General features: G+C 66.6%; 1 protein-coding gene across 1 annotated transcript in view; it reads left to right on the top strand.

The window, feature by feature from the left end:
• The window catches only part of CACNA1B (calcium voltage-gated channel subunit alpha1 B), an 89,472-nt gene that overhangs the window by 20,364 nt on the left and 55,634 nt on the right, over positions 1 to 13,474 (top strand). Inside the window, 9 exon segments of the mRNA XM_054688962.1 lie at positions 2,475 to 2,578; positions 3,721 to 3,836; positions 4,113 to 4,169; positions 4,664 to 4,753; positions 5,446 to 5,652; positions 6,667 to 6,779; positions 8,715 to 8,827; positions 9,519 to 9,650; positions 9,771 to 9,843. Coding sequence (XP_054544937.1) covers positions 2,475 to 2,578; positions 3,721 to 3,836; positions 4,113 to 4,169; positions 4,664 to 4,753; positions 5,446 to 5,652; positions 6,667 to 6,779; positions 8,715 to 8,827; positions 9,519 to 9,650; positions 9,771 to 9,843 — 1,005 coding nt within the window.

Below are 13,474 nucleotides of genomic sequence, written 5' to 3'. Positions count from 1 at the left end.
GCCTGTCGCTTTGTGACCGACCTGTCTGTTTTTGTCCCATGCCACGGATGCCGAGCCCCTGCCGGGCCTGGACTTGAGTATGTTGTTTTCACGGTCTGTGGTTGGCATCACGTTTTCGATGGTGTCGTTGAGGTACAAAGCGTTTCGTTTGCTGAAATCCAGTTCCTCCATTTCCTTTCCTCTGCTTGTGCTTTCGGTGTCCCGCGGGGGGTCCCGCGCACGACACGGGGCGTGAGGGGTCACGGCGCTTACGAGTCTTCCAGTGTCTGCCCTTGTCGCCCGGGCCTGTGCTCTGCTGTGGCCGGGTCTGTGCCTGTGACGTGAGCCGGGGCGGCGGCGTCCTGTTGCGCGAGGCCTGTCCCAGCACGGGGCTCTTGAGAAGGTCGTTCTTTCTCCAGATTGATCTCAGCTGCTGGGTAAGGTCAGTCAATGACGGGGCCTCCCTGGCGGGGCAAGGGCTTACGATGCAACCTGTGCCGCTGTCCGCAGCCTCTGCAGCAGGAGTTCAATCCCCGGCCAAGGAGTGACCCACAGGGTGCCACAGACCTTTCTGTCCCCCCCCCGCTGCCCCTCAGCAGTGTGTTTCAGTGGATCCTCCTGTTCTGCTCCCCACTGTCTCTGGGGAGTCCTTTCACCCCCACCTCAGGCCGGCACCCCGGCTCTCGTATGCATAAATGAACCTTAAAGAAAAAAAATAGTAAAGAGCAGGAATCAACAACATTGAAAACAGGAAAATTACAGCAGAGAAAAAATTTCCATTCTTTGAAAAACATCAGCTAAATCGACAAACCACTAGTGATCATGGCCAGAGAGAAAGCGATGACACAGATGAGCACTCTCAGGAGTGAAACGGGGAACATCCCAGCCTGGCAAGCGCCGGAGACTGAAAGTACAGTCTGCGCGCATCCGACAGGGTAAAATGGGCCGACTGCTCAAAAAACACAAAGTTCCAAAATCCCCCGATGAAATAAATGCCCAGCCGCGCAGCTCGCCCAGAAAGTGAAATTACAACTCCAAGACTCTCCCCGGCAAGGACGAGCCTGTTGATCAGTGGAGTAGGATCGAGGCGTAGAAACACCCTCACGTTTATCATCGACTGATTTTTCTTCTGAGATCTCGGGTGTACCCCCTGCGCCCCGGGGGGCCCGCTCTTTATCTCTTCCTCCTGTCACTTTCTCATTAAGTTTCTCTCTAGCTGCTTGAGGTGAAAGCTTCGGATGCTTTTTAAAGATTTTCTTTCTTTTGTAATCGATGTTTAATGCTATGAATTCTCTTGTTAGACCGTTTCGCCATGTCTTACGCACCTGACACCGTAGGTTTTTCTTCAGTTCAGTGTGTTTATAATTTCCCTTGGGAGCGTTTCTCTAGCCCGTGATTGTTCAGGCATCTGCAGCTCACTCTGCTTGGAGACCGTCCCGTGGGCATCTGAGGTTAGTTACTGAGCGACCCAAGAACACTCTGAATTGGCCCTCAGGGCTCCCGAGTGTGGGGCTGGGGGCCTCGCGCTAGGCTGGCCTGTCCCTCGCGCGGCCCTTGGTGTTGCTGGCGGGCGTGGCTGTGGCAAACGAGCGGCTGAGCCGTCGCCGGGTCTTTTATGTCCTTGCTGGTTTCCTGAGCGTCGTTCCCCCGCTGTCTCAGCGGTGCCGCCGTCCCGCCGTCCTGCCCCCGCGTGTCGGCTCCTCAGGGCTCCAGTGCCCGTGGCCTCAGCTGTGCTCCGAGAAAGCGTTGACCCCTCATGCCCATGGGGCATGTCGATGTTTGTGTTGACGGCTCTTCTCTTGGCAGCTGAGAACCCGGTGTCTCTCACCGGTGGGGAGCTATGGATTGTCTCCCACCAGCCGGGGCACCCAGTGGAGGCAGGAAGGGGCCGTGCCGCCACTGCCCTGCCTATGGCCTCGCCTGGACAGGGTGCGGGTCCCTGGGCCCCCTCTGCTGGGGGCCCACAGAGATCAGCGTCGGTGAGGCTGGTGCAGAGGGGCTGCCTTGGGTGGGCTCCTGCGCAGGAGGCCGGGGCGACTCTTCTCTGCGCTCTGCCCCGGACCGGCCGGGCGGGTCTGTTTCTGGCCGGGTGGCCTTGCCTGTGCACCTGGCCCGAGTCATCGGAGCTGCTGCGGACGAACAGGGCCTGGGGCTAGGGTCTGTGGGCTGCACATGAGGAGGTGTCTGCAGCGGACTAGGGGGCAGGGTGAGCCCAGCGGAGGCCGCCTCCTGCCCATAGGGCGCTCTGGGCAGCCCCTGCCCTTGGACGTCCCCCGGCTCCTCTGCTCTGCAGGGCGGCGGCCAGGAGCGCCAGGCATCTTGACCCCAGGGGGTTTGCAGCCCCAGACGGAGTCCTCAGGGGCGTTCCCGGCAGGTCCCCTCCTGCCCCTGCCTGGACTCCGCCAGGTGTTCGTCCCGAGGGGCTTGGGGCGTGTCTGTGGCCACGGCCGTGCTTCTCGTCCACTTGTCCCTCCTCCTCGCCTCCTTGTTTCCAGACGAACGACGCAGCCGGCAACACCTGGAACTGGCTGTACTTCATCCCTCTCATCATCATCGGCTCCTTCTTCATGCTGAACCTGGTGCTGGGCGTGCTGTCCGGGTGAGTGGCGCCCGGCCCCTTGTGTCCGCAGGCTCAGCACTGGCCAGTCCCTGCCGGGTGGGGGTGGGGCCTGGCCCAGCCCACCCCGTCGGTGGCCCCCTGCTCTGAGCTCTGGTCAGCCTTGACCATCCTGGCCCCTGCAGCTGCCCTCCCTGGGGCCCCTGGGGCCAAGCTGCCTCTGCGGCTGCAGGGGCAGTGGCCCTGAGTGTGCATGCAGGTCCCAGCAACCTCTGGCGTCCCCAGCCCCGGCCACCTCTCAGCCAGCAGCCGAGGACACGGATGAGGGCAGGCGAGGGCCGGGGTGCCTCCTGACATTGGCAGTCGTGGTGGCTGGTGTGGCCAGGGCTGACCTGTGGGTGCAGGCACCCTCCCTCCCGAGGGGCGGGGGGCCGAGGTGGCTGTGCCAGGATGGCAGCAGAGGACTGGGCTGGCCTCAGACCCCGGGAGGCTGGGGGGAAATGCCACGTGCCCCCCGCAAGCCCCGCCTGGCCGGGGCTCCTGAGGGGCTGGGCAGGGTGCTGGCCTGGAGAGGACCGGCTGGGCCAGGCCCGCTCACTCTGGCTCAGCCACGTGCTGCGGCCTCACTCCTGGCAGGGGTGCGCCCCGCATGGTCTCCCCCAGACCCCCCCAGCGAGGCCGCAGCCCCTTTGGCGTCCAACCGCCCAGCTGTGGCTTGGCAGGGGGCGTGGCTCGGCCTCTGGCCTCCAGGGTCGGCAGGGGCGGTGCCCGGCGGGGCGTGGTCCAGCTGGGGGCGGGGCTAGCAGGGGCGGGGCTAGGCCGGGGGCGGGGCCCAGCATGGAGGGCGTGGCTGGGCATGACGCGCTCTGTGGGGCGGGGGCGGGGCGGGGGCGGGGCGGGGGCGGGGCGGGGGCGGGGCCGGGCGGGCACCGACCCGGCTGGACAGGGCGGTTCTGACCCACAGCAGGACCGAAGTGGCTTCCTCGGCGGAGCCTAAAGCTTGGGCGCTGCCGGCCGCCGGCTGGGGCGCCCGGGGCAGCTCCTTGCTGGGCCTCTCGGCGGGGACGGGCTGGCGGGTCCCGCGCCGCGTGTCCCCCACCCTGGCGGGGGCGGCCGGGCCGGCGGGGGCCGGGGGAGAGGCCGGGCGGCCCCACGCGCACTCACCCCCACCCCGCTCCCCGCAGCGAGTTTGCCAAGGAGCGCGAGCGCGTGGAGAACCGCAGGGCCTTTCTGAAGCTCCGCAGGCAGCAGCAGATCGAGCGGGAGCTCAACGGCTACCTGGAGTGGATCTTCAAGGCAGGTGAGGCCGGCGCGTCTGTCGGGCCTCGTCGGGCCTCGTCGGGCCTGGTCCTGGGGAGGGAGCCGGCCTCCCCCTGCCCTGGGCCTGGCACCCGCGGCTGTGGGCTCTGGGGGTGCGGCGGGGCCGCCCGGGCCGCCGTCCTCACGTGGCCTGCGTATGTGCGCGGGTGCTGTGCCACGGCCACGGCTCGGCTGAGCCCCCGGCTCCTGGAGGCACCGGCCGTGGCGAGCCTGGTCAGGCGGGGCTGCCGGCCCTGAGCCTGTGTCTCCCTCACAGAGGAGGTCATGCTGGCTGAGGAAGACAAAAACGCGGAGGAGAAGTCCCCGTTGGACGGTAGGTGGCCGCTGGTCGTGCTCCTTGCCGCAGGCTGGGGGGCAGGTGCGGCCTCTGTGCCCTGCCCTGCGTGGCCCAGGCCAGGCCCTGGGGAGCCCCGTGGGTGGCCGACCCGTGCCCACCACCTGCCCCGGGCTTGCTGGCTGCGCGCGAGGTGGGAGTGGACCAGGCGCTCCTTCTGCCCACTCATCCCCAGTGTCAGGGCTGTGGGGCCAGTGGAGAAGCGCTGTCCAGAGGGTCGGTGGGCAGAGACGGCTCCACAGGCTCCAGAGCTGCAGGGGTTACCTGAACCCTACCTGTCCAGGCCCGGGATGTCCCAGAGAAAGCTCCCGTCCACAGGCCAGGACCCAGCAGACTGCACAGCTCCTCCCGCACGGGGCTGGGCCCTATTCCCATTTTGTCCCGGGCTTCCCCTCCGCTCCACCTCAGGACAGTGTGCAGGGCAGATAGGGAGGCGGCCATGGACATGGCTCACCCTTCTCTGTCTGGAGCAGTGCTGAAGCGGGCGGCCACCAAGAAGAGCCGCAACGACCTGATCCATGCAGAGGAGGGTGAGGACAGGTTCGCGGACCTGTGCGCTGTGGGTGAGTGTTGCCCAGGTGCCTGCCGGGCCTGGGTGCCTGCCCTTGGCTGGTGGCCCACAGGTTCCACTGCATGAGCCACTTGGCCTGCAGCCGTGGCTGGGGCTGGAGGCCTCCCGTCCCTGGGTGGGCAGGGGCGGGCATCTCAGTGCTGGGCGTGCAGGCAGGGGTGGGCACTGTGTCCAGCCTCCAGCCTGGGTGCTGCACTCCTGCCCAAGGCAGCCGTTCTGTGGCCTTGGGTGCCTCCCTGCCTGGCTGTCTGCCCCACCCTCACCCCGGGTCAAAAGACTGGCGTGCGGGGGCAGTGGCGTGGGGCCGGGGAAGGGGCAGCGTCTCCAGCAAACTCCCTGCTCTGGTCTGATGGGTCCAGTGGCCATGCAGCAGCCGCGGGCTCACGAAGAGCAGGGTGCTCTCGCGCTCATCCCAGTACGGCTTCCTGACAGCAGCCGAGGCTGCTCCTCTGACGAGGGAGGGCGGGGGGCCCCGGGCTGGGCATCAGGCCGAGCTCCCAGCCCTGACAGCAACTCCTGTCCAGCTCCTCTGGGGCCCACTGCAGTGTTGACCACGAGACTCTGGGCCCTTCATTGAGGAGTGGGGTGCAGGGACCATGCACAGCCACTTGCCTGGCCCTGGTGCTGGGGCAAGTGCCTGGGCTGGCTGTGGAGGCCCCGTCTTCAGCCGCCCCTGTCCCCCAGGCTCCCCCTTCGCCCGTGCCAGCCTCAAGAGCGGGAAGACGGAGAGCTCGTACTTCCGCCGGAAGGAGAAGCTGTTCCGGTTCCTGGTGCGGCGCATGGTGAAGGCGCAGAGCTTCTACTGGGCCGTGCTGTGCGTGGTGGCCCTGAACACGCTGTGTGTGGCCATGGTGCACTACGACCAGCCGCAGCCGCTCACCACTGCGCTGTGTAGGTAGCTGCGCTGCCCGGCCGCCTCCCGCAGCCGCCAGCGCCCGAGAGGGACGGAGCCCTGGGGCTTGGGCCCAGGAGCCCCGGGTTCTGGCAGGTGGCCAGGACACTGAGCTGGACTTGGGGCCAGCCCAGGGAGGAGGGTCACTCAGGTGGTGCTGGCCCCTCGTGCCCGCAGGCTGCCTGGTGTTCTGGCCTGTCTGCCGAGTCAGGCCCCTGGGTTGGGCCTCAGAGGCTTCCGGAGCGGCCTGCCGGGGCTTGGCTGACGTGGCCGGAGAAAGGGGTCTTCCTGGAGCCCCTCTGGACAGGCCTGTCTGTGGCAAGCTGCCCATCCCGGACCTGTGGGCAGCGGGCAGGGGCGGCCTTCACCCACCTTGTGCCGTGGTAAAGCCCCGCTACCCGGCGCTACCCTGAGCTCTGAGCTGCTTTGCTGGCCCTGCCTTGGGGTGAGGCAGCCCCAGGGTCAGGGCAGCTGTACCCGGCGGGAGGGTCGGCCCGGCCTTGCTGCCTGGCGTCCTCGCATGGCCATGGCCAGGCCGCTGTGTGCCCCGCTGTCTGGCTTCTGGATAAACATCTTTTTCTCGCTTGTCCTGGGTTGGGTGCAGTGTCCTCCCTCCCACCCTGAGGCCCTCTGGCTCAGCTTGGCTGGGTTGGGCCCCTGGCGAGGTGGTCTGCTTGCTGTCGCCCCCGGAGCCCCGCACCTCACAGAGTGGGCATAGTTCCCGGCCCTTGAGCCCCCCTCCCGGCGCCGCCTGAGGACCAGGCCGCTGCCACGGGGCTCCGGCGAGGGGCCAGTGGAATGAGGAGCTGGGGAGGAGCGACCCGTCTGTGCTTGGCGGCCTTGGGCCTTCTCTGGGGCCCCAGGAACCTCCTGCCTGCTCGCTGGCCCAGCGGTGACCCCAAACTGGCTGGTGGCCTCAGAGCTTGGGCTGCAGCCAGGCCTGGAGGGCCCAGAGCCCTGGATTGGAGCCACGTGGGGCGCGAGCTAACCCCCTCTTCTCCGGCTTCTTCTAGACTTTGCAGAGTTTGTTTTCCTGGGTCTCTTCCTCACAGAGATGTCTCTGAAGATGTACGGTCTGGGACCCAGGAGCTACTTCCGGTCCTCCTTCAACTGCTTCGACTTTGGGGTAAGTCTGGAGGGTGCCCCCCGCCTGGAGCCATGCCAGCAGGGCCTGCGGGGCGGCTTGTCCAGGAGCCCGGCCTGCCTGGGACAGTGGCCCTGAGCGTGGCTGCCCATTGGGCGCCGCCTTCTGCTGGGCCCAGGCCTGGTGCCCGCTGCTGCCTGGAGGCCGACCTTTCCCAGTGAGGCTCCGGCCAGCTGGAGGGCCTGGACCCTGGAGCAGTAGAGCTGCAGCTGGAGAGTTCAGCAGCGGGGCTGGGGCAGGGCAGGAATGGGACGCGGTTTCCCGGCTGCCGGGGCCTGGTCCATGGGGAGGGAGTGATGGGGTCTCTGGGGCTGTCGGCTGAGACCTGCGCTGACATCTTGACAGGCGGCTGGGCAGAGACTAGCTCTTGTTCTCACTGCCCACTGAGTGTGAGGGCAGTTTTGCCCGGGGGGCCGTGAGCACTGGCCAAGGCCCAGAACGCGGGGCCGGGTGCTTAGGCTGGCGAATGCTGGACAGCGGGCACCTCCGAGGTCGGGCTCCAGCGTGGGGGCTGCCAGGCCTTGCGCCAGCCCGCGCAGCTGCAGGTGTGTGCTCCTGGCCCCATGTGCTCCGACAGGCTCCGAGGAGTAGCCTCGCCCATGGCCCTCCCTGGGTGGCGCACGAGCAGCGTGTGAGGGAGGAGGGGCTGGCGGCAGCCCTAGCCTCAGTCTGCTGGTGGGACTTGGGGCCTGCTGTGCCCTCCCCGTTCAAGCCGGGCTGTGCTGGTCCTGCCCCTGCGGCCTTTGAAGAGCTCTGTGGGGTGTGGGGCTGTCCCCTGGGGCCCAGTGCACAGAGCAGCTCCCTGCCGGGAGGGCCCTCTGCCCGCATTCTCGTGAGGCGCGACTTCCAGAGCCCATGGCCAGGCCTGGCTCTGTCCTCCGACTGCGGCCCCATGTGTGGTGGTGCCAACCCCCCAGCGCTGGCCCCAGTGTCTGAACGTCAGTCCCAGAGTCAAAACCGGGAACAATTCTGGTGGCTCGGCTGCTCACAAAGCCTGGAACTGTTCCTTTCTGAGGCTGGCCGCTGGCCGCCTACACCATTAGACGCCACAACAGCCTTCTAAACCTTGGATACCGAATGCTGGGGTTGCTTCTGCCTTCACTTACATCCCTCATTAGATTCTCCCCCCTCAAAATGCGATACGTCTTAGCATTTTCCCTGGGGCTCCATCCTCACCAGCACCCTTCTAGGCACCCCCTGAACAGTCTTTGGCTTCAGCCACCCGTTACGGGGTGTCGGGTGGGCCCGGCTGGGCCTGAGCACCTGCTGAGGGGGGCAGGGGTGGGGTAGCGTGTTCCATGTGGCCTGGGGGCCGGGCCGTGTTCTGTCCTTGCTGGGTGCTCATGCTGGACACAGGCTGCTGTCCCTCTGTGGAGCGGGTCATCGCCCCAATCACCATGGACACGCTGAGTCCTGCACCGAAGCGGAGGCCAGAGGCCACTGGTGCAGTCTGACCTGGGTGGCACCCGTGGCTCTGTCACCGGGAAGGATATGCCCAGATCTGGATGAGGCGGGCAGGTGGGGTGTCTGGGAGAAGGTAGCCGAGAATCTGGGGCCCTGGGCACAGCTGGCAGTCTGAGTTGTCTCCGCAGGTACCCAGGAAGCCTGGAGAGAGCAGCTCGGGGGCCTCAGACAGAAGTCGCTGGCCACTGCGCCTGCCACGGGGGACAGGCTGGTCGGGGGCTGGGTGCCGCTGGGCTCGTTGGCTTGAGCTGCAGCAGGGGAAGGTGGGTGGGTGCTGCAGAGGGAGATATGTGTACATGTGCAGTTACGCCACATGGCCACATGTACAGACACGTGCACAAGTGCAGACACGCGGCACACCTGCGGACACGGGGCACACCTACGGACACGGAACACACCTGTAGACACGGCACACACCCGTAGACACACCCACAGACACGTTCTCCCTTGCAGGTCATCGTGGGCAGCATCTTTGAGGTGGTCTGGGCGGCCATCAAGCCAGGCACCTCCTTCGGGATCAGCGTGTTGCGGGCGCTCCGGCTGCTGCGCATCTTCAAGGTCACCAAGTATGTCCCTGGGCCAGCACGGGGACCGGCCAGCACAGCCTGCTCCCTGCCAGCCTGCCGGGCCATTCCACTCCCTCCCCGGACCCGCTGGACCCTGCCCACTCCCTCCCTGAGGCTGCGGTGCTCTCTGGTCCTCTTGATTCTTTGCATCACCTGAGGCGCCGCTCTGCCTTCGGGGGGACCAAAGCCCAGAATGGAGCGTGAAGTGGTCAGAGAGGCCTGTTGCCTCTGTCCTCTTGGCCAGAGCTGGGGTCACGGCTGGGCGCCCCACCCCCCCGCCGCCCCACCCCCCGCCGCCCCACAGCCTCAGCATTGAAAGCTGCGGCGCATTCCCCTGGGTTCCTGGCGGGCAGCATCCTGGCTCACCCCCGTGCTGCTGAGGGCAGCCCCGTCACCTGGGAGGCCTCTCCTGAGCCTGCCAGGTCACTCCCTGGGAACCCCACCCCTGTAGTTGGGGTGGGGGAGGCGGCCAGGGCCTGCCCCTGTGTGAACGTCCCTGGTCCCCGCGCAGTCCTCTTGCAGGCGTCCATGACGGCAGAGCCGCTGCTGGGCACTGAGGCTGGTGCTGGCGAGAGGGTGGGACAGGGTGACGTCGGGGTGGGGCCGGGATGCTGAGGCGGGTCCAGGAAGGGGGTGCTCGGCCCAGCCGGGTGTGGGGCTCAGGCCGTGGGCTCAGGCCGGCCGCCCGCAGGTACTGGAACTCGCTGCGGAACCTGGTGGTGTCGCTGCTCAACTCCATGAAGTCCATCGTCAGCCTGCTCTTCCTGCTCTTCCTGTTCATCGTGGTCTTCGCTCTGCTGGGCATGCAGCTGTTCGGGGGCCAGTAAGTGGGCCTGCCGCTGGCGAGGCCGGGGGGGTGGGAGGGGCCCCAGGCTGGGGGCCAGCACCCGGGCCAGGCGCTCCTGCCCCCACGGGCTGCCCTGACGGAGGCCTCTTTCCTCAGGTTCAACTTCAGGGACGAGACGCCAACCACCAACTTTGACACCTTCCCCGCTGCCATCCTCACTGTCTTCCAGGTGGGGCCCTGGCCGCACCCCCCCACCCCCTCGTGGGTGCTCTGCGCCTGCTGGCACAGAGGGAGTGGGCGTGGGGGGCGGGGCAGGGGCGGGGGGTGTGTCCACGGCTCCCCACTCCACCCAGGGCTGAACTCTGGCCGTTGCCTGCTCTTTGAGGGCAGCCGTGTGCCCTCGGCCTGGCCAACCCGCCTGTGTCTGGGAGCCCCCCGGCCCCCTCGGGTCCTGCTCGGTGATGTGCAGGGGTCACTTCCTCCCGGGCGGCCAGGGCGCCCCATGTGTGGGTGTCGGGTGGGCGTTGGCAGTGGCCAGGCTGTCGGGCCTCCTGGCAGGGAGGAGCGTGGATGACATGGGCTCTGCCTCGTGGGGGACAGTGGGGATGGGGTGGGTGGCGGGACTGCTCTGTGGGGCCCAGGGGATGAAGCAAGAGGGTGGCGGCCTGTCTGGCCAGGCAAGCCCTGGGCTCCCCAACCCGCTGTGGGGGCCCTTGCCCTGAGCCACAGCAGGCGCCCGAGCAGGTCACTGCGGGGCCGGCCTGGGTGTGCGGCTGGAGGGAGGGCCCAGCACTGGCTCGGGCCACGGGCAGGGCGGCTCTGGGCAGAGACAGGCTCGGGTATGGGGGGTCGGGGCAGGACCAGGAGCGCTGCCTGCACCCACAGGGGGAGCCGGGGGGCCCGGGCGGCTGTCCACACACAAACCCAGGAAGAAATAGAAACCCAAGCTGTTTCAGAAATCGGATCTCTGGAAATCACCCACCGAGCCGCCGCCTGCTGCTGCATTGACCATGAACCCTGCCGCCCGGGAGGGCGGCCGTCTCAGGTTGTGCAGCTGCCCCAGAAGAGGCAGGGGCAGTGCCAGCTCCCTTTATGAGGCCAAAACAGCCTGGGGATGGGAAGATGAGACAAGGACGATGGAAGAACAGGACACCACATACCTCGGCTCAGAGACAAGCAACACAGAAGGGGAAAACCGCTGTCGAGTCCAGGAAGCTTGAGGTGCCCCTGAGGGCAGCCGAGTCCATCCGAGAGGTACATCCAAGAGGTCCAGCCGGGAGCCCGATGGGTCTCGCCACCCTCGGGGTGCAAGAGGAAACCCACGTGGGGGCAGTGGGGCCACGCTGTGGCCCTGGCCACAGGGCCGCCCCCTGCGCGTGGACCGTCCACCTCAAAGCCTCGCGCTGTCCAGCTGCACTGGGCTTGGCAGGCGGGACGAGGACAAATGAATTGAGGCTTGTCAGAGTTGACCAGGAGGAGAGAAGTGTCGGTGAAGCGCCATCCACCTGGGGGCCCCGAGAGCTGGCACCGCGCCCTGGGGGAGCCTTGAGATCGGCCCCTGCTTGACCCAAAGTTGAAAACCAGTGTGGGTGGTTAAGTGACCTCCCTGTGAAACAGCAAACCTAGAATCTTGGAAGGACTTACAGGGCTGTGACACCGTTAGCTCAGGTGGGGAGGGCCTTGAAGAAGGTGAAAAGCAGATTTTGAAGAAAACGACCGACAGTTTTCATGATATTAGAAATCTCGCGTATCACATAAAAAGGCAGATCATGAGCACGGGCCTGGGGTGGATGGGCCTGCAGGGCCAGCAGACAGGGAGGCCTGGGCCCGAGTGCAGGGTGTGGACAGCGAAGCAGAGGCCATGGGGCAGCCTGAGGAGCAGTGCTTCCTGGGGGAGCACCGTTGCCTGTGAGGCTCCTGGGGCGTGGGGCCTCTGGGGGGGACCCGGCCGGGCTGCTGCTCACGGCTGCGGCGGAGGAGTGGGGGGTGGTGCAGTGAGGGGGCGGCGGATGGGGGTGCAGGGGCTCGGTGGGGGCCAGGGCAGGGGGTGCTCTGCAGCCCTGAGGACAGTCACAGAGCCGCCCCTTGTCTGGTCTCCCGGAGTTTCGAGGACGCAGAGCCGCTGCCCACAGCACATGCTCTGTCAGTGAGCAGCGGATGTGGGGAAAGGCCGTCCAGAGTCTCCACACGCTTGCAAGCCCAGGGGTGGGCAAAGGAGCCGGCACGAGACATCACAAAGGCTCAGGGCGAGCAGCCCAATCAGAACCGGACGGCTGAGGCCAGGTTGAGGGGGCAGCTATGACCTGGGCGTGACTGTCCAGGTGATGGACTCTTCTTAACACTAGCAAAATACAGAACAAGCCAGAGCAAAACGGGAAGCAGGAGCCAAGTCCGACAATGAAACAGGCCGAGAGGGCCACAAAAGAGGCCACAGGGCAGGGGGCCGGATGGATGGAACGTTCACCCTCTTGCGCAGGCGCCAAGGCCAGAGTGCCACCCAAAAGCCCCAAAAGGCCAAAAATCAAAACCAAGAGGTAGAGCCTAACAAAGGACGGCCTGGTGAGAGGACACGTCAGTCTGTGGGCTCCCCCCCCCCCCAGCTGCAGGAGACCGCAGGCTCCAGGAACAGCCGCCGCGGGGTGTCTTACAAGCAGGGAGACAGCGCTCGTGTGGCCACAAGTGGCGGCCGCCTCACCCAGGGACCATCAGTGATGGTGCCACCAGTCGCCAGGAGCACTGGACGGCACTGGCCAGTAGGCATGGCCACTGCTGGACCCTCAGAGGCGGGGTCAGAGACACTCAGTGTCACAGCCCCGGGTGAGTTGTCGGGCGGCACCAGCAACAGCAGCTCTTTGGGACCCAGGCCGGGCCTTGGGGCTCCTCTGGGGCGACATCAGAGACAGGGCGGAGGCCCGTCTGTGACCAGTCCTCCGGCTCCTCCCCTCCTGGGGCCTTCTGGACGCTGCTTTTCTTCTTCCTTCGGAGGCTGGCATCGTCTCCTCTCCTTTGGGGGCTCCTCAGCTCCCTCTGGCCCTGGCTTAGATCTTCTGTCACCCACACATCTGCTTGGACTGTTTAGCACCATTCGGCAAACAGCTCGCACCTGGTCGGTCCGTCACAAACGGCAGTTACTGGACTCTGAGGAGCAGCTGCCGCGCCGACTTGGCTGAGCCGCAGGGCGAGAGACACCCAGTCCTGCAGCTCCCCCCGCTGAGCCAGTGGGTTCCGGTGACTATGAGCGCAAACGCCGGCGAGAGGCGTAAACCCGGGCCCGCGAGGGCAGAGCAGATGTGGGGCAGAGCAAGGAGAGCCGGGGGCAGCCGAGCCCAGAGCATCCTGCCTGGATTTGGGGCAGTCGGCGAGACGCTCTTTTATGGGAAGATTTCAGCCTCAAGTTAGCGCAAGGAGGAAAACCTGCGCAGTCGTATTGCGAAGAGCAACTGAGGGTCGGGGGGAGCTGTCGTCTGCCACCCCCGGCCTGGCCGCAGCGAGGGGAGTGTCCCCTCACGGGAGCGCCGGCTGCTGGCTCAGCCGTCTCGGGAGGGAGCAGCCACTGAAGAGGCAGCGAGGACCCGGTGCGCGGCCGGGCCAGGCCAGTGGGGTTGGCGGGGCCTGGAGGAGGCCCCAGCCCCGCACCTGGTATGACACAGACATGCCCCGGATGTCTGCGGCAGACGGGAACCACCTGGAAAGATGCTCGAAGCCCAGTGCGGCTGTGCAGGAGGCCCTCGCGCTGCAGCCGCTGACCCCAGACCCAAAGTGTGTGTGTCTGGGCACTCCAGACGGAGCTCGGCAGAGTGGGCTGAGGCGTGAGGCTCAGCAGAGCCTGTGGGGTGCACAGGCAGGGTCTCGCCTGCTCC

The sequence above is a fragment of the Talpa occidentalis genome, unplaced genomic scaffold, assembly GCF_014898055.3.
Source record: "Talpa occidentalis isolate TD23 unplaced genomic scaffold, MPIMG_talOcc4v2.1 talOcc4.7, whole genome shotgun sequence".
Taxonomy (NCBI): domain Eukaryota; kingdom Metazoa; phylum Chordata; class Mammalia; order Eulipotyphla; family Talpidae; genus Talpa; species Talpa occidentalis.
This window is presented reverse-complemented; position numbering and strand designations above follow the sequence as displayed.